Here is a 23,785-nt window from a genome sequence, read left to right on the forward strand (position 1 = left end):
AAACTAATGAAATGACTTGCCTATAAATTTGTGTAAAACCTATGAAATCTACGCCCTGGAGACTGCAGTGTTGTTTTCAGTTATTCCTTGCTTTTGGTTTGTTTTTGTTTGCTCTGTAAACATGAGAACTTTGTGTTGTATGGCCGGACTCTTTATACGTTAATCTGGAAAGGCTTTATTTCTTCTAATGTGGCATTCAGCATTTCTGTAGATAAGGCTGAATTAAAAGCTGCTCCATACTTATCCTAAATTGTCTGAGAGAGCATCTGAATGAATGTTGCTGCAGGTAGTCCTTTCTACCGTGGGAGATTGTTGATAATGTTAACAAATTGTAACTGCCAAGGTAAGATTGAAATTCTTCTTGTAAAAACATTTTGGTTAGGAATAAAGGATACACAGCGTATGCATTTTTAAGTCTGTATTCCATTTCAGAACACTGGAAAGCCACTCTTCTCGCAGCTTAATGTAATTATATTGTTTGCTGCAGTATTTACTCTGCTTTTAAAATAAAATATACAGAATGTGGTACTAAATATAATTAAAAGGGGCCAACTTACTTGTGAATGTCACTGTAATTTGTTCCTATGAGTTCCGTTAGTTTGTCCAGAGTTGGGAAAATGACCGTGTAAGTACATTTGTGAGGGAAACAGGATGAGGCTGAAGAGATTTTTCAGAAAAGAGGGTCTCCCAGTTAGTAAGGATCATCTGAATTTACTGCAACACATTTGTCATGCTCCAGGAAGGCACATGGCTGACTACTGTGTAGGCAGATAGCTGAATGGAAGAACTCCTCAAATCCTTAGGGAAACTTACGTGTACTGTTTGATGTCTTCTAAGCAGGTGTAATGGGGTGGCTGAATTTACTCTGCATTTGCAGCATACTTGTATTTATGTTGCTTAGAACTTTGGTTTCTGCTTTCTGTATACATTATAAATTGAATACAGGCAGTAGAAATGTATACTGGTAAGAGTATTGACACGGGTAGTCTTGGCTGGATTGCTTTGAAAATTCTTTATTTGACTTTCTTAATTTTTTATTTTGACATTGGTTTATTTGGTCTGTGGCTGGACCTGAAGTGAAACGGAACAAAATACTGTCACAATATATACCAGCAGTGAGTTGACTTCTAGCCACGCTGCCCACCCCAAATACAGAAGGCCAGCACAGAACAGCTATTAATTCTGTTTCAGTGTTTGGATTAAGCAGGGTTCTGGCTTTTTGTGTTCTGCCTAGTAAAGAAACTTTGCCCCTGTGCACTTTGTTCATAGGCTCAGTAGAGCTCTATTTTTCTTGTAATGATTCAAAGGGTTTTATTGCAATATTTTTATCAAGTCATAAAATAATATAAAAAATAATTGTAATTTTGCCCTTCCCTCCTGTTTTTAAAGGAAATGATTGAAGTCTGGAATCTTGTTATAGTACTTTATAGATGAGAACAATTAGTTCTTTCCATAGATAAGGTAGGCATAAAATCTATTTGCAGAAGTAGAGAACCTTCTCTTTGAGAGGATCCGATTCAAAGTCCACCTCACTGCTTAGAACCCAGACTTCAAATCTGTGGGGAATTTCCAGACTTTTTAATCCATTGTGTAATCTGTTTTGCTGGGGGTGGAGCGCTTGCCTTCAGCACACAGAAGTATACAGTAAAGATTTTGGCTGGGTACTGGTGAAACTGCAGGCTGTGACAAATCTTTACGCGTGCTTAGGCGAAGTTCTGACTTCCTTTCCTGTTCCCTTCTGTCCGCTGCCATCTGGCAGACTGCATGCGAGCGTCTGCGTTATTGACAAATTCTTGTAGTCCTCCAATCAAGCAGAGCTAATGCTTCATTATTTTTTTAGTATTTGTTTACATTGTGCTGTGTGAGGCATAATAGCTCACAAAGGAGCAGTGGTAGCTGAAGCCCACACCTGAATTTTATTTCCATTTTTGCTAATATGAATTAAACCAAAATGTTGAAGCTTTAACCTAGGAGATGAAAAAATAGAAAGGATGGGAAGATGATGCTTCAGGCTTCCTGTCATGAATAACTTCCTGAGGTGCAAAATGGCATTTGTAAGAACTCACGATTTGGTCCATCCAAGGTTGGATTTCAAGCAAGAAAGAGTTAAGTTGTAGAAATAACCGTTGAATTCATTTTAGAAGGGCAGCTTCCTCGTCCACGGACTTGCAATGTTAGCTGAGTAAGATCCTCAGCTCTCTTTGAGGAAGAAATGCAGCATGCAACTTTAGAGATTGATTTTGTATACATGTTTCTGATCTGGCCCAGCATTTTTATTCTTTGTCACAGCCTCTCTTGTTTCCGTTTAATTAAGGAATGGCTCCTGGAGAATCTTCTTACATCTGTGTAGCTGTCGTGGAGCTCTCGACTGCCTCAGAAATTAAGAGGGAAATCAGATGGGAAGTTGAAGGAGCTTTATATGTTAATATTCGTGGGAGAGATTGTAAGTGCTGCAGAAAGCATGCAGTTCCCATCACTTCCAGGTAGTGTTTGCCAAGGGCCCTTATGCAGAAACCTGCAATACTACTTTTTATATTGAATCTGATGTTAAGTGGATGTCTCCTCCTTGCAGGACTAGTCACTATAAAGGAACTTAAAAGAAGCTCCTGTCTCCCCACTTCTCTCCTTCAGCCCCCACCCCTTACACACACATTCCACAAGCTGCTTCCAGAATTTCCTAGTATCCTCTTGCAATAGGAAAATCAAATGTAGAATGACAGTAGACACTGGAATGAATTTTCTCCAGTTTTTCTCTGCCTTTGACTAACAGCATGGAATTTTTATCTGCTAATTTTAAATAAGTGAGCAAGGAATGGAGTTTGGGTGAACAGTGGAAGCTACGGTAAAGCATATGATTGAGGTGCTTAGAAGGTGAAGCTGCAGAGTCTGCAAGAGAGGGAAGAGCAGAGAATTCTGGAAATGTGGTATGTGCTGATATTGCTTAGTGGGGTTGGTATAAGAACGGAGTAAAATGTATTCTGTGTTTAATTTGGTGTGTCAAAGATGTGATCAGACAGCTGCATAAAAGGAGTTGGCTGAGGGGAGCCATGCCAGAGCTTTTAGAAAAAGCATGAGATAGGTTGTCAGATGGCTGAAATGGCCAGGAAGGCTTGCATAAACTCAATTGGCTTGGAATAAGTCTTTCTTAAAGGTAAGTTTTACTGTTTGTGTAATGTCCACTTGGAAAACACTTAGTGGATTTGGTGCTGGTGGCTTTAGATAGAAAGATTGCATTCCGTGACTGGTGTTAGATCATCCTTTGTTAAGCCACTCAGTACTTTTGTTATCTTCTACTGTATATAGCATCCTACTTCTTTATTCCTTTTCTATGAGTTCAGAGAGGTACATAATGAGATAAGCAGTTATGGATGTAATGTTATTTATTGGTTAAGTGTTAAAGTCCATGGTAAAGTGGTGAACAAGGCACAGCTGTGGTTGGTCATTTATTGGATTGGATGCTAAAGGCATGCTGCCTCATGGCACTTCATTAGTCACTGTTTGTTCTTGTTGCTGCTGTTTCTCGAAATGGAGGGTTGGGAATGGATTGAGGGGTTCCTGGACTCCATCGTCATAATGTAGAATGAAATAAATTTATTAAAGAAATGAATTTGGATGTTTGGTGGGGAAAAAAAGGCTTCCCTTTAAGCGTCCAAGTATGAGCATGCTTTTCTTGTTTGCAGTTTACAAATACAGCAGTCACTTCACCATCTCAATTTCTGTTCTTTAGTGGGTGGTGCAAAGAAAGATCTGCTTGAAAAGAGACCATACTTTTGATTCTGCTCAGGTTTCTTAACGTGGTGAATGAAAATGTTGTCAACTGTGCAAACCTGATGAAACACTTCACCCAGGCTGATAAAAATAACCACTTACCAGGCTTTCATAAGATGAAAGATGATCTTTATGGGCAGTGGCATTAGGAAAATGCATCAGGGCGGTGTTTTGTCAGCACTGTTCTAGGAGTAGTTATTGGAAATGAATTTTGAATTGTCAATCCTGAGAATTCAGTGCTGACCCAATTTGTCATTCAAGGCGCTTAAATACGCATCAGTTATTGCTGCCTTCTCTCTGCCTCCTCCAGCACAAGTTATTCCTTAATATCCAAGTGATTGATTAGTACAGCAATAAACTGGGGTACAGACGTAAAGCAACTCGAATAAAAGCTGTGTGCTGTTCTTTAAAGAAACTCCTTTCTCTTTGGATGAGGTTGCAAAAATAAAAAATTGTAGGGCTTCTACAGAGTTACCAAGACTGCTAACATAATTAGGAGCATTACTGTTATCAGTATTATAAATCTCTTGAACATAAATGGCATCAGAGCCCATAATCTGTTTCTCCTCTTTTAATATGACTCACAAATTCCCATGTGCAACAAAAGCTTGTTCTTCCCAGCAGTAGCTTCCTGCCTGTCTCCTAACAGGAATCTTCCTCTCCCTATTCCTCTCTGGGTTTGTTTGTTTGTTTGTTTGTTTTGTGATAAGTAGTGTGAAACTTCCAAAGTACTTCTGAGCCAAGCTATTGGATAAGATATAACTGAGTTCTCTTTTGTGTTCTAATAAAAAAATCAGCTTTTCCATACTGACAAGAGATACAAATTTCTCCTTAGCACATGGCAGGGTGCCTTGTGCTGTTTCCTTTGTCATTTCAGGTAGGTTTGGGAACTGGCTAGCAGCAAGTAAAGATTGTGAAATAGTTGGGTTTTTTTTGACAGCTCTAAATAAATAGGAAAGATCACAAAGAAGTCTATCCCCTACATAGCTTAGAGAAATTGTTGCAATTTTAAGTTCAGCTTTGTAAAGTAAATGCAGTAATCATATGACAAAGTCGGTATAAACCTGGAATAAATACTTTTTGGGTTTAAGAATAGGTCTCCTTACTTGCACAAGGAATATCCAGCTACATCATTCGGCAAAAACGCAGGGCTCTTCTGCATGTGCTCCTGTAATTCAAGCTTTAAGGAGAGAGGAAAAAAAAAGCTGACAAATGTTAAGTGTTCCTTTTAAGTGGAATGACTGTGTTTTGGGTATAAGGTGAGTTCATCAAGATGCCAGGAAAATACTGCCGTTTCCCTTTTTCTAGATTGCCTTTTCTCTGCTCCCTCTTATATTTTTAACTGCTTTATTTTTTGCCAGAGGGGTTTGTATCTCGTGCCAGTTTGCTCTGTTCTCTGCTTTCTCTGTCCCTTGCGAAAAAGAATGCTGTATCACACCCTAAGGTGTGGGCTTACCCCCTTGTTCCATAGGGCTGAAACAGACTGCTTTCCTTTTGCAGTTGCTTTGGATGTGAAGGAACTTGCCTGGGCGTGCAAGTTATCTCTCATGGAATTGCTCAGTGAATGAAGTTACATTCTTTAAAATGCACAGCATGTCATAGTGGAACTGCAGTAGAGTGTAAAAGCAAACTCCAAGTCTCAGATTTTAATGTTTTATTTTTCCCCCCCGTTTGATAAGATTGTGAGATATTTTGTTCTGCTTCCTGATCAAGCTATGGAGTTTGAAGTGATGGCTTAGTTTTTCTGTTTCATCTTCAGTATTGTTGAATTTGTTCTGGGAAGATGTTAGAGCTCTTCTGAGTTCTAGTTGGTGTGGTGTGATACTTTTCTGAGCGCCCAAGTACGTCTTTTGGGATTAAACTTTAAATGCTACATTGATGTAAGCTGGCTAAAGGATTGATCACATTATATGCAGGGTGCTCTGTCTCAGGGTGATATCTGTCCTGAGGTCCTGTCGTTGAAGGGAACAAGGAATCTGACACAATTAAATCTGACTTAGAGAATGGTTCTCTAAATGAGCCATCAGTTGGTCTTCTTCGTGCAGTCTCCCCACCTACAGCGTGGCTCTTTTGTGCATTTTGTGGCTTTTGTCAATGAACTGTGCTGGTTTTGGAGACCAGAGTTTTTGCTGGCATAACAGAGATGAAGTATTCTCAGTGAATGTCACCAGTGTTTTTCATCATGTAATTATCACAAGAAATTTTCCGGCAAGGCTGAGTCTTTCATTTACCTTCCTATGGAGTCCGTCCACTGACTCTTGCTTTGAGATGCCGATTTGCTTCCTGTTGTATTATTTTTAAGGATGAGTTGTATGCTTTTCTGTTGGCTGCCTTGGACTTATAGGGAAATACGGCTTGATATTTTGGGGCTGGGTTTGGCTTTTTCTTTAGAGGAAAAAAAAATTCAGAACAAAACTCAAATACAAAACCAAAATCAAACCAGGTATTCTGAAGCAGTGTTAGTGGTGAATTTCTGAGGATGTGGAGAAGCTCTGAAGTGTGTAATGGAGTAGAGAATGAGCATCTTTTGCAGAAAAAGCATTTTATGATCAGGTGACTCACAGTAGTTTCACTTTCAGATCAGGAGAGAATAAAGGATATGAATTTGACATGATTCGACATCAAAATATTCAGTGAGCCACATCCTCATGTAACGTATTGTGGCTTGATTGCTTTCACTGAAATGATGCCAGTACATACCAGCAGAAATATCTGTTCCTGTGAAGTCTTCCTCACTCTCATGGATGTTTTTTGGTATATAGTGAGTCACAGTGATTGAACTTCCTACAAAGGAAGGACCTCTGAAATAACCCCTGAGGGAAAGAGGTGAAAGAGCCTGGCAATGTAACCACCAAACAGTCCAAATTTCTGAACAGGAAGTGGATAGATCTTGTCTCAGTGTTAAAACAGTTTCATGTGTCCTGCTGTGGCTTCCTTGATTAGTCTCAAGTTTAGACGTGTAATGCAGATGTACCAGGATGGACACTTTGTGCCTGGTGGATACAGAATAGTAGTTAGGAGGAAAATGTGCTCAAGTTGCCAAAGCAGATACTTGCTGTGAGGAAGTGTCTGTCACCTTCACCTAGAAGTACTTGCTCTATGTATGCAGTGGAGTAACTTCAGAAATGCAGGTGAGTGCTCTTTGGGCTTTTTTCCCTGGACACTTGATGTGACCCCTGCTGATTTAACTCTTGAGTTACCTTCTGATTTCTGGTTTTGCTTTTATCCTAAAGTTCAAAAGACTGAAGTCTTGGACTTTTCTAACTCACTGTAAATCCAAGGGCGGGTGGAATGAAAGGAAGCGTACAGAATATTTGTCTACGTTTATTCATCCTGTTTTAGCTATTAAACTTCTTCCCTGTACTGAATCTACCTTTCTTGCATGTTTTGATAAGCTCAGGAAATTCTGAAGGTACTTATTGAGTGGGATGGATCAGTTAGGCAAGGAAGATCTTGTACTCAGCTTTTGTTTTGGAAGGTAACAGGAGAAACTGTAGGAGTGGACAGGGCAGGATCGTGCGTTAAGAGCTTTCCCTGTCTGTGCTCTGTCTCAGTGTATTCTCTGTCTTCAGCAAAAATGTGCATAGGTGCAAAGCATAAGCAATGTGTGGGAATAGCGGCCACAAATGTAACAGTGTGAAGTTTTAGTCTTAAACTTTGCTTACTATCAGAGAACAGCTGCTGTACTGTTACAACATTTGTGTGCTTTAATGACATCAGTGCTAGATAAGATGGTGCCATTAAAGGAGTATGATAACTTATTAGCTTTGGGATATTTGATGTTCCTACAGAAGCCGTTAACAAAAAATACTTCTCCTGAATTTTAATCTCCATAAGGGCCTGTGGTTATAGGATCATTAACTCCTATGATGTGTCATATGCCATTTCTACTTCAAGTAATAAATTAATTTCAGATCCTGGAATAATTCAGCCCTGAGAGGCCCTCAGGGGGTAGGACAGGCTTCTGCTTAAAGTAGGACCAACACTACATGAGTGGTGGTGTTTTGGTTTCCAGCTGTGATTGTAGCTAACATTCTTTACCAAACAAATTTCACCTGCTGATATGCCCCAAATTATTTCAGAACCACAGGGTGCTCTTCAAGATACTTCCCATTAAAACGTGGAAATAAGTGGTTTTAGCGATGATGGATTTTCACAGTGTTAGCATTGCTAATCATTATTGTTCTGTATATGAAGTTATGCATTTGGCTCAGTGTATGGATCTCACTTCACTGACTGCCACGTTACTTCTGGAAGAGGAGTTTCTGACAAGAGAATGGACAAGGTGGGGCGTGGTGCAAAGATGAACATAGAGAGGAAGTGACTTCCCAATGATGCTGAATGAGGGACCAAAGAGAAAAGGAGAGGTACTTCAAACTGGCAGGGTCATCTCTGACCATCTTTTCCTACATAGCTCCCCCTCCACCAATTTCTACACACTCTAAGTTAGTAATGATGCCTCACTGCCCTGTCTCTTCTAAAATAACATCAAACTGGATCTGTGCTTTCACAACAAAACATGTTTGGGCAATGTTTCAGAGCTCAGCTTGTAATTATGCTCTGAAGAAGACACCCATAGATTCATAGTTAACAGCATAAGGAAGGATCCCAGGTTTCTGCCTTGTGTGATTGCTGTTTTTGGAGAGAGCCCTTGACCTCCTTTCTCAGAGGAAGTTACCTGCCTGAAAATTTTGAAAATGTGAGTCTTTTGTAACCAGTGAGCAAGAGAGAGGTGGGAAGAGGAAGGACAATGCCAGGCAATGTCTGAAGAGGTACAAGTATGTAGGCATTTGACAGTGTGTAAGAGAAGAGAGCTGTGCAGGGCAAAAACCCGAACTGAGTGAATATCCAGCAATCAAATCCCCAGCTGCTCTTTGGGGATTTCATCGATACGTTAAATAATTCTGAAAAATGTCTTACTATGTGTGTATAAATTGTGTGTACTTGTGTACTTATGTGTACTTACTTATACTTATGTAAATATATATGTATGCATAATGAAACCCAGAGTAGTTTGATTTCTGGAGAAGCTACTGCAACAGCATAATTTTCTATGATTATAGAAAATACCAGGGTGAGGGAAAGAGGTGTCAGCACCTTCTCTTGTGCAAGGAGCTATCTGGTGATAAACAGCTGCTGAAGTTGGTCCATTATATGTAATCCAACTACGTTGCTGCAATAAATCTTGTATAATGAACAGTTATAGCAAATTCCATTATTAAAAAATCTTGTCTTCTCCAGGTTTGTGGCATGCTAGAGATCCTGGAAAGATTGCCTGCTGAACTCGTGTCATGCTGGGAAGGACCATCGCATCCATTCTACCAGGGCTGAGCTCAGTTCTCATTCTCTGTCTGCACTGACACTGTATTTTTCACTCTTCAACATGTGGAATACGTGTCTGCAGAGTTAAACCAGGACAATCTCCTGAAAATGGAATTCCACAGAAGGCACATGCTGTGATTTCTTGAATAAGCCAACAGCATCCTCTAAATTTTTTTTTTTTTTTTTTTTGCGGATTTTTATTACTCAACTGAAAGAGCAAGCAGTGTTGCTAGATTGCTCTGAAAGCTAGAGATGGCTCTGCCTTCTCCAAAATCTGTGGCAGGAGATCTAACACAAAGAGAAGAACTCATGCTCCATAATGAAAGCTGTTTTCATTTCCTCTCTACAAACGTCATCACAGTAGGTAAGTGAAAGTTTGTCTCACCTAATAGTTTGGTATTTGAAAATGTTTACTTTACTCCCAATTTCTTGTATGGTATTGAGATTTCACATTGAAATGCTAAGTTTCTGTAATTTGTTTGAGGGAATAGTGCTTGTAAATTAGGGGGCTGAATTTCAAATTTTGTTGTATAGTTCGCATGATGAAAACTTAACTGCAGTGTAGAAAAACGAGATGCCAGTACTCTGGCCCGTGTTTGACCTGTTCCTGTAATGTCCAGGAGTTGGTGGTGTGCACAAGGCTAGAAGTACCTGCTGCACTGTGAGTTATGTTATGAAACCTTTCACTGCAAGATAACAAGCAGATTGACTGTTATCAGCATTCTCCAAGATATGCTAGCAGGCTTGTATCTTCATGTAAATGGTGACATTTGTACTTGAATAGATGATCAGAGTGTTTTTGAGATGTCAGTTTTCCCACCTATTCAAGCGCTTCCATTCCAGAGTTAACATAAAATATAAATAATGCCTCCACCTACTGTGCTGATTAGAATCTTGAGGCATTGTCTTCTGTGGCTGCAAATAATAATAATGTAGCAATAAGCTGGGATGTGGCAAAATTCACGGGTAGATTTGAAGGAGAGTTGTCCTCTTATTTACCAGATCTTCAAAGAATGTGGGCTTGTGTCAGTAACAAAGTGCCTCTGAATCACTGTCAGACTTGTGACTTCAGTGGGATGGGCATTTTATAGAAATGTGCATGTGATTCCTTCGGAACTTCAGCTGATCCCTTATGGTAGGGATTGTTTGAAATGCTGGTTTGCTGAATATATGAAGGTTAATGTTTTCAAAGATCAGTAATCATCTTTGGATGTATGTGCTCATCTGCTTTTGAAAAGACAGATGATGGGACTTTACCAGAGTATTGTCATGTTGGTGCCTTTACAGACTGTAGAGGAAAGGAACTTACAAGAGCTTGAGAACATAGCTTGTGCAGCTTTGCTAGAGCAAATACGTGTATCTGAGTGCTGTGTTTCTTTTAAAGGGCAGTAAGATATGCTGAAGCTTTTGGGGGGGGGGGAGGATATTTCGCTTATCAAAGTAATTTTTCATGAAGATGATGGCAGCACTGTAACTGCATTTAGAGCACATCAGTATTTTTTTCTGTGTGTGACACCAGTAGAGTTGATTATCAGCAATTTTTTGGCTTTCAACCAGACTCCTTTATTCAGCAGCACCAGGTTCTCCTAAATATTTTACTCTTTAGCTTTTAACAGATGAATTCCAAGGGGATCTCTGAATTCTGGGAAAACAAGGAGGAATTGTGGTAGAATGTAGTTATGAAGGCTGTAGGAAGAACAAGGAGAACCCAAGCTCTTTCTCACAGCAAAATATTTTGGGCTAGATATTTTTAAAAAGTGAATTAGCATCATAGGACTAGACTGTCACAATTGATTGCAGCTTTTGTTCCTTGATTCAAGTGCTTCTGGAAAATCCTTCTTGAAGTTGATTTGGGGAGGAGGGATTTATACTGCCTCAGGTTGTGGCTCTGTGCCATGAATCTGTCCGAAGCAATCTAAGATGCAGAGCTCAAAGAACAACTATTGTTGGCTGTTGGTCTTTTTTGAGTGTTGACAGTTTGCTCAGAGGAAAATGAGTTCTTATCTTAGGAAGCTCTGGAGATTACAGATGTGATTCTGCATATCAGGTGTTGATTGGAGATTGAGTAGGAGGAAGGGAATTGTGTAACTGATGTCTGTGGCAGATGAATTTGTGCTACAGGATGGATCTGAAGAGGGAGAAAGAGGGCTTGGTTGCATTGAAAACAAGACAGTTGATTTAGCCCAAGACTCTAATTAGAAGTTAATGTATTCAACACAGGACTTATTTTCTTGAAATATTTCCTTCTACTGCCAACAGTCATGAAGCAGACAACACTTTTTTTAGCTGGGTGCTCACAGGAACTATTTTCATAATTCAGGCCAAATTTCTAGCAATTGCAAGATTGATTTCTGCTGGCTTGCTGTTCAAAGTGATATCTATAGCTTTTGCTAGCATTAATGGAGTTGAATATATTTGTATTGCTGGTGTATTAAAAAGAAATTTAGTGCCTCTTGAACAAGAGCTGTCCTTTATATAATTCTGTACGTAAAGCTCTGTCAGAGTGTGTATGTAGGACAAAGTGCACAGAGATGGCAGAAATAGCTGGAGGGAGAGAAAGTCTTTATTGTGCCTGTGCAGCCCTTCCAGCATTCCTGTGCAAGTGGGTCTGAACCCAAACAAAAGCTGGGCTCCTGCTCAGGAATCCCATAGCAGACTTGTTCAGAACACCCACTTGAGTTTGTTCTTATCTCTCCAATTAACCCTTAGTATGACTCAGTTTAAATGCCATATATTGCAGTGACAACTTTTATCTTATTTCACCTTAGTGTAACGATAAATTCTAAAGAAACAGTGCAGAAGTGATATTACTACTTTTCAGCTGTTAGTTGTCTTGATTGAGTAGCCTGTGCTTTCAAAAATGACATTTCAGCTTTATCAAGCTTATGCTTTCAAATGTTGGCACTTTCAGCTTTCTAATTTGAGTGAGAGTATCCCCAAGAAAATTTGGGAAGCACAGGGCTGGAGAGTTACATCCCTACTTGGTATGAATCTATGCAGTTAAGTAAAGGCTCCTCATTTGACAACTTGATCCCATAGCATCACAGCTACCTACGGTCTACTTCTGAACAATACTTATCTCAGGTGGCCTGAAACTTTGACATTCATCTGTGGTTTTCTGACTTTTCTTATCAGTTGATACAAGAAGTTTTCAAAACTTGTTATTTCTTTTAGAATCAGAATTCTCCTTCCCTGTGTAGGTGTGTATAGGTGAGGAATAAGATTGCTGTGTAAAAAGTAAATGAGTGGAATGCATTTAACTTGCATGTAATTTTGCTTTATAATAGCCATTCAAGATTGTAGCGGCATTGGGAAATTCCAAAATCAAGGAGATACATGGAAAATTCAGTAATCCCCTATTTTTAAAATATGTTCTTGCATGTCTAGACTCAATTTTTCCTTCTAAACTGATGAAAGAGTGCTGTGCACAGACATGCAAAATCCTGTTTGCTCAGTATACGGTACATCAGATTAGCCTGGAGATGTACTTAAGATGGCCTTCAACGTGTGGCTCTAACATGCAGCTCTAACGTGCTTCTGCCCCAGAAACCTCTAGCATATCAATTTAGTTGAGCAGACAAAAGTGAGATTATATTAATTGGCGTCAGCTGCTTGAGAGTAGCTCTGATTAAAGATATATTGCTGTGATATTGCCCATCAGTTGAAAATGAAATAGGAACTGATGCTTTCGTTTAACTAGTTTTGCTTGTGTTAGTGACCACAAAAATTTTTCCTTTTCTGTTGATGCAGTTTGAATATAACATCTGGAAAGACATGCTGTTAATTTCCAGTGATCCAATTTAGATGTGGCAGTCTCCTCCTGGATTTGGTACAACTGTGGATACTAGAAAATTCTAACACCAAGAATTAGTGTTTTCTCAAATAATGATTTTCAATGCTTTTTTTCCTTCTTGAATGGAGAAGGTAGTGTAATGCTTACTGCAAGCTGCCATTTACTCTGCTTTGTGCTGCAGAGGCATAAATGAACAAGTGAGGCTTGCAGAATTCACTATTGTCTCCTTTGGTGCAGTGTCAGCTGACTGATTTGAAGTGATTGTGAGGCTATTGACAGTTGGAACAAAGACATGAGTGAGGATATCTAAGGGTAGTTCTGATTCTGTCACTAACTTATTGTTTGACTGTTTTTGGCAACTTCACTTCCTCCTCTGTCATGCAACTTATTTTGATTGTAAATGGGATCTGCTACTCCTGCACAACAAAACAGGCGGGTTGCTTTCTGCAGTTATCCTGTGCGAGCTAAATCCTTGCTCATCATCCTGGAAGTGCTCTGAAGTCTCGTACTGATGGCAGTAATTTCTGTTCCTCAGGCATTTGGCATTTCACAAGGTCATATTTGACTGTCCTTTAACGCTAGAGGGCAGCGGTGGTCTTCCTTTTATCCATCCATCCACTACTGCAGCTGAGGCACGACAGTTTTGCTAATCATGCATGACAGAAGGTACCAGGAAGACTTTTGGCTCAGCATGAAGTCTTTGCATTTCATTTCGATTACTAAATATTGTTGCTTCATCTTTCAACAGGTGCATTTCATATACTCCTTTCTGTTATCTTTGAGAAATCAATATTTATTTCCATAAGAATATTAGCTTCGATCAAATGAGCTTTTTAAGCCTTGGAATCCTAAAAAGTTATTGATTGAATCATTGGTGAATCTATCAAGATTTCTCGATGAATTTCTTTCCTGTTCTTCTTTGACTGGAGTTTTTGCTTGCCTGCTTTACTAGAGTATTGCAGTGTAGTTCTCAGAATCTGTGCCAAGATGGAGAAAGGTGGTTTGTCTCCTATCTTCTGTTTAGGCACAGACATTCCCACTGAAATTTGTTGGCAGCAGGAGTCTAAATACTGTTGAATTTGACACGTGCAACAGAGCTTGCTTCAGTTTGCTGTCTCCAATTCAGACATCCTTTGACCTGGTAACAGCCTTACTTTGTGAGCTTTGTGCAGGTAAGTGAAACCAGAAGAAATAGCAACAGGAGCCATAAAGGTACATAAAGCAGAGGTCTGGTTTCTTGCTTGCTCTCCGTTGTCAGTAGGAATATTGCGGCTTGGCCTTGCCTTTCTGTGCTGGGCATTGCTGAAATCATTCAGCTGTAGTAGAAGGGGGAGAGCTACTTTTGCACTGGGGGAGCAACTAAATGCCTCTTTACCCTAGGCTTAGAATGTGAACCTGAACAATTTGCTAGCAGAGTACGATGTTGTCTAATCCAAGCTAGTACTGAAATGTTAATAGATTTATTTATATGTCACTTGTTGAAGAAGTGGAATTGTTTGTTGAGGCAAAGCCATGAGCATGTTAAATGTTTATGTAAATGTTAGCGCTCAGAAAGGGCTTTATGGTTGAACGTGGATCATAAAAGTAGATCACCTGAATGTTACCGAGTTATCTGTCCAAAATCTCCATCCTCAATGATTTTATCACTTCCTCGCTCTCTTAAGTATCTCTTGTTGCACGTAAACATTTTGTAAGCCTGTAGAGAAAATGGGACAGTTCAAGAGAGTAAATAGGACTGTTTCAATACACACATCAGTACCTGCAGGGAAAGTGCTGCTGATAGGGCTGTCTGTGTATCATCATTGCCATCTCCTGGATGGAAATACACCTGCTAAGCTGGCGTCTTGAGCACTAAACCTGTCCAAAAGAGGGAAAAAGAGAGGCTTTGGAATGAGAGGATATATATGCCATTTCCATGGTTGCTACTCGGTTATTAACTAACAGTACAATGGCAGGAAATGCATAAATGTGGTTCTTCTACTGTACATGAGCAGCACTGCTGTGAAAAAGAAAGCAGAGAAGAATGCTGTGTGTGTGTGTGCCTGTATGTACACAGCTTCTGAGGAGCAGTTAAGACTATTTGCCTGCTGTCGTTTAGAACTTTCATTCTGATTATATAGTGGTTATTGTATGCCACCTTAGCAGGAGTTTTAACGAGTATATTTACATCTCTTTGATTCCTGAAATGATCACAGAAGGAAGAAAAAGAAACCCATTTTTCTTTTGCGTACAAGGATCTTGATACTTCAGTAACAACAGTAGCGAAGATTGGGAGCTTGCAGATCTGGTGTAAACTATCCATGTTTTCTATTTCTGAAGAAGTTGATTCAGTTTTTATATTTAAGTTGTAAAATGGGAAGTAATAGTTGTGAATTCTTTGTGGTTAGTAAGATGAGGTTTCCAATGGTGAAACGAGTGCCTGGTGAGTAGGAAGAATGCAAAAATGGCTGTCCAAACAAGAAACCAATCCTACCTTGCTTTGAGGCACTTCAGATTCCAAGAATTTCTTATCTACTAGCAGGTAAAGGAAGAGTTACATGGTGTACCTGACTAGAAAGTTGCTTATGCATACATACGTATGGTTTTATTCCAAGATTTACACTTATCTGCTCAGGATACTGCAAAAGACTTGCAAGCTGTAAAGGCTAACTCAGCATCCCCCTGGTTATGGCCTAGGGAACAGCTTGTGAGCAGAATAAAGGTTTTTAGTGGATGTGAGTTTATGGCAGCAGGGCCGCTATACTTCTTTATAGTTGGATTCTTAGAAACTCATGAAATATAAAAATAATAGTCAGATGGTTAGAATATGTGCAGTATGTTTAGAGGGAGTAAACTGAGTTCTGGATTGAGCAAAGCTGGAACGATCAAAACCCAAATCTTTATAATGAATGCTATGAGGGAAAAATGTATTCTTTCATTCATTTGGATGAAATCTTAGCTTGTGTTTTTGTTGAAGGTTGGGGAAAAATGCAGTGTTCCTTTACACTGGTATTATCTGTGGGAAGTTCTCAAGATATGACCATTAAATCTGTCAAACAAGGCAGCTCACAAAAGGATGCTGTTCTTGTAAACACTGAAAATGAAATCTCTCCCTCCTACATTTTCTTGCAAGTGAATAATTTGTATCTGCTGGTAGCTGAGGTAAATTTAATCCCTCTAAAAGTCACTGAATGCAGATATACCCAAACTGGTATTAGACACTGTGTCTAAAAACACAGTATGTTGCCTGCCTTTGATTTGCATTTAGAGTTGGGTAATTGGCTTTTTAAAATCCAAGCCATGCTTATCTTTGTGATAATGTGAAACCTGTCTGGCCTTAGATATTGCTTACATCTTCAAATATTTAAATGTCCTACATCTAAAACCAGGGATTTTTCTTTTATCTTCGTTCATATCAGAATCTTATCTGGAGTTAAATACTTTGATTCTTGAGAGAAAGAAAACTTTCTGGCTGATTTTCTTCTGAAGCAGCTCATAGTAGTTTTCTGTAGCTAACTGTGAGGAACTGCTTTGTTTGGTTGCTGTCAGGGTTCTTTAACTGCATTGCTAGTGAACTGAGTCTTGTAGCAGTGCGGAGCCATGTTTCTTTCAATGCTTAAGGTTCAGGAATGTCAAGCCAATATAGCAAAAGATATCTTCTTGAGAAAGGCAGCTTGGTGAGCAACTGGTACAGCTGCTGTTGCTGAAGAATATGAATGTTACCTTTAATGATGAGAGGTGCTGCTAACAAATGTGTTTGTGTTTTTGTTCTTGCAATTCTTGCTCTCCTGGGTGATTGAGAAATGGAGAGCAAAATCTTCCATTCTTACATGAGTGTAAATTCACAGCAAAGGAACAGAAGTGGTTCTCACTGTTCAAAAATTTGAGGTTAAAGGTGGTAGACAAGTGCAGCAGCTTTTTTTCTTCTGGTGACAGTAAATTTGATTTTATTGCAGATAACTTCATTGAATTATTTTTGCTGTTGGGATTAGAGGCTTTATAAATTTTACCTGAAGAGTAACCAAACATGAGTCTGGAGAATAAATCTCTCCAACAGATCTCTGGAATTTTTAGCTTTTAGTGACTAAGAATCAGAGTAGAGTTAGAAAGTTTGTGGAATTTGTGATCCTTAGTCACTTCAGATTAATTGAAAAGGGACACCTAATGGCTGTGAGCAGTCATGGCTGTGGTGGTGTCTGACTGCAGTCCCTTGATAAGCAGTGGAAGAGAAAAGCAGAGAAAATCTTAAAAAGAAGGAGTGTGAGCATTAACCAGCTGTCATGAAGAATTTCCAGTTGCCAAGGAGGAGCTGACACTTCTGTGTCAGCTGAAGGAAGGAGATATCAGCCAATGAAGAGTTAATTGTTCCAGCAAAAAAACAGTTTAGATAAAATCTTATTCTCTCTCCCACATTTCCTCGGGTGTTATCTACAGCAAAGTAGCTTGTAGCATCCGAAAAGTGACAGTGATTCCTCAGTGGCTGAGCTAACAAATGGGATGAAATTTAAACTGCCTTCTCACACAGAGAGACTTGCAGAAGAGGGAGCATGACGGAGGGAAAATCCTGAGTATTTTTGCATTCTACTAGAGGCAATTGGGAAAAAGAAATATCTCTAGAAGACAATGGATTTAGGAAGCACAGCACAGAAGCACAGTAGGTGGATTTATTCTTTTTACTGTATACTCTGATTGTTTTGGCTAGAGGATAAATTATACTTGTGCTTTTGGGCATGGTTATTTTTCAGTTGTACTCTTATAACATCTGATTACTCTTCCTCTTCTTCTCACTTGTCCAGAATTATTAATTTAGCTGCCAGTGACTGTTAAGAGGATAATATTTTGTTAAAATCTTATCATCACACTGTCGTTCAAAAGCTCTTTTATCTCTAAGTAGGCATGTTTTATTAATTATGGCCATAGTATCCTGATGAATAGGAAGACTTAAGTAAATGAAAATCCATTCCACTTACTGGAAGTGAAATATGAACTGGAGGGAAGTAGTAAAGTTGTATGAGGGAAACAGTAATGTTGAAGATACAGCAATGCATAATTGTGTGAAATGTGCTTACCTACAAAGCACTTTCATTAGCTACGTGGAGGGTACCTTGCAGGCTTTGCTGACAGAAGGAACGTTGGCTTTTAAATTAGAGGGACTACGCCACCGTGCAGTGCATGATACTTTACATACCATTTCATAATGTCATTAATCATTATCTGGAATAGAAAACTTTATGCTAATTGACACAGAGTTCTGATGTACCTGCATTCTCTCAGTGATTATACAGTAGTTTTGCTCTTGTAGATTATGCTGATCAGTTTTGATTGCGTAGTCACTCATCTTTGCCTGGCTTACATAGTACATTTATGCCACTATCAGCCATTTAAATCATACATTTACTCTCTGGTGTTGTGTTTTTGTGGCTCTATATGTGCATATTCCAATTGTACGCTTTGTGCCAAAGTATATTTGCATAGAGGATGATGTTTCTTTATCTTCTGCTTAAGGATAATTCTATCGCATCTTTAATGATGGTTATAACGTTTCAGATATTGTGTGTGATGAGCAATTTTAAGTAGTTAATTAGTCAAGTAAATGACTGACAAGTAAATTACAGCTAACACATGGAATACATCTAACTATTAAAAGCACCTGCAGGCATTCAGGTGCTGTACAATGCCAAGTCCTCAGCAAATATCAAATGAGGAGATCGGAGTTTATTCTAAGCTCTGCTGAACATGCACTTACTGCTTTGCAGGTTGTAGCACTGTGTTCTTTCTGTGTCCACAGAAAGTGACCTTAGGGACATTTTTCCAGAGCAACTGTTCTATTCTTGTGTTTTCTTCTCTCTGTGGGCTTTATATAATGTTTCCTACTCTTCTAGCATCCATTTGCCACGGTGTTATTGCAGTTCTTAAAATTAATCCTCCAGTGAGAGTTGTTTTGTTGACAGTCCAAATACCAGATGTTAGATTCCACAGGCAGCTTGCAGACAAGTAGGATAGGGATAAAGCCTGCATTCTTTGTGCTGTGTACCATAGCCATGATGGCCCATAAATAGGATTTTGGTGTCAGTGATTTTGCTGATAAATATCTCCACAAAGTCTATGCTGGGTTCTTTACTATCTGGTTTAAACCCTGATTGTATTTCCTACAGTGAGTCCAGGTAACTTGTCTAATTGTGCTGTGTGCAGTTTGGTGTTCAGTTCTCAGTGAAACTTGTTAACTGATTTCACGTAACATCCAAACTATGCGGATTTCCCTCCTGGATTGAAACTAATAAATTCTGATCCAGTTGTAAGTGAGAGGTTTGAGTGAATTTGTATGATGGCATGGGAGTGCTGGAAATGGACAGAAGAAGGACTGTGTACATGGGAAATGCTGCAGTGGAAGTATCCTTACATCATTGTTATGTTTTGCCACGTTTAATGACTGAGGATGATAAAAAAGTTAAAACAAAAATCCCAAACAACTCTTATGGAACAGTCACGTGGGTTTCTACAGCAACATCCATGCAGTGTGGTAAAGAAGGTTATCAAATTTGTACAATACATGTAACTGCCAGTAGGAAATGATTTCTTTGTAGAAATTCTGTCAAGGAAGATTTCTGAGAGGAAGAAAGCTGCCCTTTCCGTGTGTTCTGCTACAGGACTGTTTGCACCAGTTGGAGGAGTTTGGAATTGTGGTGTGCTGGTTGTTGTCACAAACTTTTGAAAGGTAACAGTTCAACTTGTTTGGTGTAGGTCAGGAGATTTACACAATGTGCATCTCAAGAAAAGGACTGAAAATAAAGATAATGAGTACAGTAAGTGGACTTAGACTGACTTGCTGATCTGTAATGCATCTTAATGCATCAGTGGAGTGAAACTGAAAGTAGTGCTGTAGGATTGACTTACCTACATAGAAGAAAGAAAAATTGCTTATCTGTATAATGCTGGTATGGAATTCAACGTGCTTTCCAGTGATCAGATAAATATCTGATGAGGCACCAGAGACTGCCCAAGGAATCAATGTAGCTGGTATTATCCACAAGTATTTGTTTTAGTGTAATCATATAAGGTGTGTAAGAATGGAAGTAATTTCCCTTACCTTCCCTTTATGACATAAAGAACTTTCTTCATCCTTTAATCTGTTAGGGAAATTTTGGTTCATTTCAGATTCATTCAAATGTTGGTCTAACAAGCTTTAATTGACTGTTCCAGGGATATACCTCAGGGCTGTCTTATGTAAAGATGCAGGCGAATGCAGTGTAGTGTTCACTTTCTGCACTTTCCAAATGCAGTGTTTTGAAATACAGATTTGCAGATATATTTTAATACAGATTCTTCTTGCCTGAAGTGGCAGTAAGAGATCTGCATAACAGAAACTAAATTATTTGCACATGTTTATAAATGCATGATGTCTCATAATGCACTACTAGGAATGACAAAGTTTAGGCTTTTACAAGGCATGGTTGTGTGGTTGGTTTGACTAGGTGAATGCTATTAAGGACTGTCAGTGTCTTTAGAATAACCTTAGTATTATAGAAAAGTAGGGTGGAATCAGAAGCTTCCTTGAACAACAACATTTTTCAACTTTTGTTTGATTTTCAGGCTTCGTATTTTTCAAATTGCGTCAGTTATTTTAACCAGAACATCAGATTTGTTAGTGGGAATTGTCAGTTTTCACCAGAAATGCATTAACAATTCATTTGTGGACTTCAGCCACAGCTAAGAATGATTAAAAAAAGAAAAAAAAAAAAAAAAAAAGAAAAGAAAAAAGATCTTTTGATGGCCTTTGCTTCTCCTGGTTTACTTAATTTAAGTTTTCATTCTTGCTCTGTATTTCCCCCATGAATTTCCTGGGCAAACTGCTGTTTAGCCATTTGTGTTCATAAAAGTTTAGTTCTAGCTCTTTTTAAAAAATAAAAGCCATCTGGGGTCAAACCTGATAGTAAAGCTTTGATGCATGCTGCTGTAGCACATCATTCAAAGTTTAGTCCCCCACAGTTCTCTCCCCTAAGAGGAATCTCTTCATTTATTCATATATTATTTAGCTGGTGATTTGAGTAACAGATGTGTATAGGGGGACGTTAATAATTTATTACCAAGAGGGAACAAACCACGGGCTGTGGATGGTGAGGGCAGACTAAATTTACTGGGTTGTTGGGAGCACAGGCTGCTCTTTAAAGAGAAGGATTTTGGTCACCTTTAGGGATGCTCAGCTCCCTGGTGAACAGAACTGGGCCCTGGGGTGCACATGACAGAGCAGGCATGTTGGGTGCTGAGAACAGTGCTGCTGCGTGCAATGTAGCTGTCGTATATGTAGAGATATGGATATTGGAGACTTATTTGCCCTGAATTCCTGTGTGGCGTTAAAACTTGCAGCATCTCTGTGATAATTGTAGGACAACACAATGCTTTGGATGTGATGAGACATGAAGTAATGCCTGTTGAATGCTCTTCTTTGCATGTTGGGTTTTGGTTTGAGATTATGCAGATGTTTCTATCTCCAATGAGATGTACTTGAAAAGACTGTTTTTTGTTGACGTCTTCAGTGAAATCTGAAGGTGGTTCCAACATGCAGCAGGGTTTCGTAGTGAAAATCTAAACTAGAGATGACCAGGGATACTTGAATGAAGCCACCTACATTGGATCTATAAGCTCCACCAAACATGAAAAGTTACAGAAAGTTAGATTTTCTTGTTTTTCATTTCAAATTAGAATTCAAATTAATAGGACATTTCAGACCAAGAGCAGCTGCTTCATGTTGTTACCAGGATATTCTTTTATGTCAAGTTTGTGAATGCAAAGCAGGCTGTAGTCAACCCACAGGGTTTATCGTCTTCAAAAGGCCAGCCTCACTCAAAGGCTGTGAAAGTGCCATGGGAAACTCTACGTATTCCCATTCATAGAACAAAAAATATGTTTGCCTGTGGGGTGGTTGTAGGTTTGTGTGAGGTGCCAGGGAAAGCTGTGCTGCCACACGGTGCTGTAGGAAAGCTCGTGGCAGTACTGCATGTAAAGCAGATGAGGAGTAAAACTATTCCTAGTATGTGTTTGACTTGGGTTAGTTGCAGTACAGCCTATAAAACTAGTTGGGAGCATCTCACAGGCTTCAGAATGTTAATGGTGCTTTGAGGTATAAAATTGCTGCCTTCTGTTTTACACATGGCAAACTGAGTTATTTACTAGCCTAATTCTCCTCATACTTCACTCTTTCATTGGAATAGCTCTTTGGCTAGAGAACTGGGAGAGGAGTGGGACTTCAGCTGGCTTAGCTGCGCTTGTTCTTTTACTTATTTTACCCCTGCAAAGTTGTTTTGTTCTGAAAAGGATCTACAACACAACAGTATTTTAATACATAGTGTAGAGGTGGTCAGTGTGGTTAACGCAAAGTTATCAGGACAAAAGCAGATTCCATGTTTTTGTGTTTTTTCCAAGTGCGCAGCTACTGCAAGAACTGTTGGAATGTTCTTCCTCTGTGTGTTCTTCAGCAGCCTGCATTCTCCCTGTTTGCTAAATTTTTAGAGATCTGTTTGGAAGTGATGCTCACTGTCCTTTGAGAACCCATTGCAGCAGTGGGTCACTGTTACTCTGCCTAACATGTTATGCATTGTGATGAGCACCATTAAGTGCAGTCACATTTAAACCAAAATTGAGGACGTTAAGTTTCTTCCTTTCAAAGCTGCTGCTGCTGCATGGTCAAAGCTACAGGACAAGTTGGCTGTGCACAAAGTCTGGAGAGAAAAAAATATGTTCTCATTCTGTCATTCAACATGATAAAATGCCACACTCCACGGCAGCGTCTGTTTGCTGTGCTGCTGCATGAAGTTATTAATATTTTTCAGTACTTTTCCCTGTCAGTGGCTCTTGGGAGCAAGTTTAGAGAGAGTTCCTTTTGTCTTCTGAGATCTTCTCGAGTTTATACAAGGAAATGAATATCTCTATACAAAGAAATAAATATTTCCTTCAACATGTATGCATCCTCCAAACAGATATGAAGATAAAAGGCTCAGACAGAATTGTTTTGTGACTAAGTTCTCAGCAGGTTGAGTAATTCAGGAGGCTGATAACAGAGTGTGAAGGTTTGGAAGGCTGAAATGCGCTGTGTGGCTGGCTCTTGTGGGGAAGTGACCTTACCAGGTCTGACCACTTTGAGATTTGGGTAACAGCAGCAACTGACCTTTGCTGGTGGCCTGAAGATGGGAGCCACGGACTGGGTATGGCTGGGTTGCTGTCATTTTCTCTATCCAGAAAGCCTTGAGGGCATGGGCATCACAGGCAGATGCTGACCCCCACAGGGAGCGTCTTGAAGAACCATAGACAAGCCTGAGCTGCGTGCCATGTGCTGCACAGCAGACAAGAACTGCCAGAGCCTCAGAACTGTTGCTTGGGGAAATGAGCTGAAAAGTGATTTACTGCTAATACAGTTTTAATTTGCTTGAAAGCTGTGATCTGCATTTTACCATTTAATTGATATGAATGTTGCTTGCCACTTAAAAGAGTTCCTGCAAAGAGCAATCTTCATATAGCTTGGTTTTATAAAGATATTATTTCTGCTTCTGGAGATAAGAAAGTAATATTTTTTGTGTATTAACAGAGGATTGGGTTTTATTAATAAATAACAAATACCAAATGTCATTTTAAATTCTGCTCTAATGGCAATATGTTTATTTAAAATCAGCATTGCTTTATGTAATTCTTCAGAATTAGAATTAGTACTGTGACAGCCGTATCTGCGTGCGTATTACAACAGTTATTAACTGCAGCAGCTCCTGGTAGGAATATTTACCTGTTAGAAACCAGCAGAGGATACAGTGCTGTCTCTGAGCAGGGCACAGTGGGCACCTGAGGACCGGCCACCATGCAGGGCAACACGCTGTGTGCTGGGAGCCTCACAGCTCCCTTGTGGCGGCGCAGTGGGGGTGACCTGTCCTACAGAAC

At 39.4% G+C, this 23,785-nt stretch overlaps 1 protein-coding gene across 1 annotated transcript in view; it reads left to right on the forward strand.

Annotated features, from left to right (window-relative positions):
• The window catches only part of PLCH2 (phospholipase C eta 2), a 75,508-nt gene that overhangs the window by 2,036 nt on the left and 49,687 nt on the right, over positions 1-23,785 (forward strand). The window contains exon 2 of the mRNA XM_042883373.1: positions 9,010-9,454. Coding sequence (XP_042739307.1) covers positions 9,343-9,454 — 112 coding nt within the window. The 5' untranslated portion in view covers positions 9,010-9,342. The remainder of the gene's footprint in view (positions 1-9,009; positions 9,455-23,785) is intronic.

The sequence above is a fragment of the Lagopus leucura genome, unplaced genomic scaffold (assembly GCF_019238085.1).
Source record: "Lagopus leucura isolate 7727_CA_CO unplaced genomic scaffold, USGS_WTPT01 Super-Scaffold_100037, whole genome shotgun sequence".
NCBI lineage: Eukaryota > Metazoa > Chordata > Aves > Galliformes > Phasianidae > Lagopus > Lagopus leucura.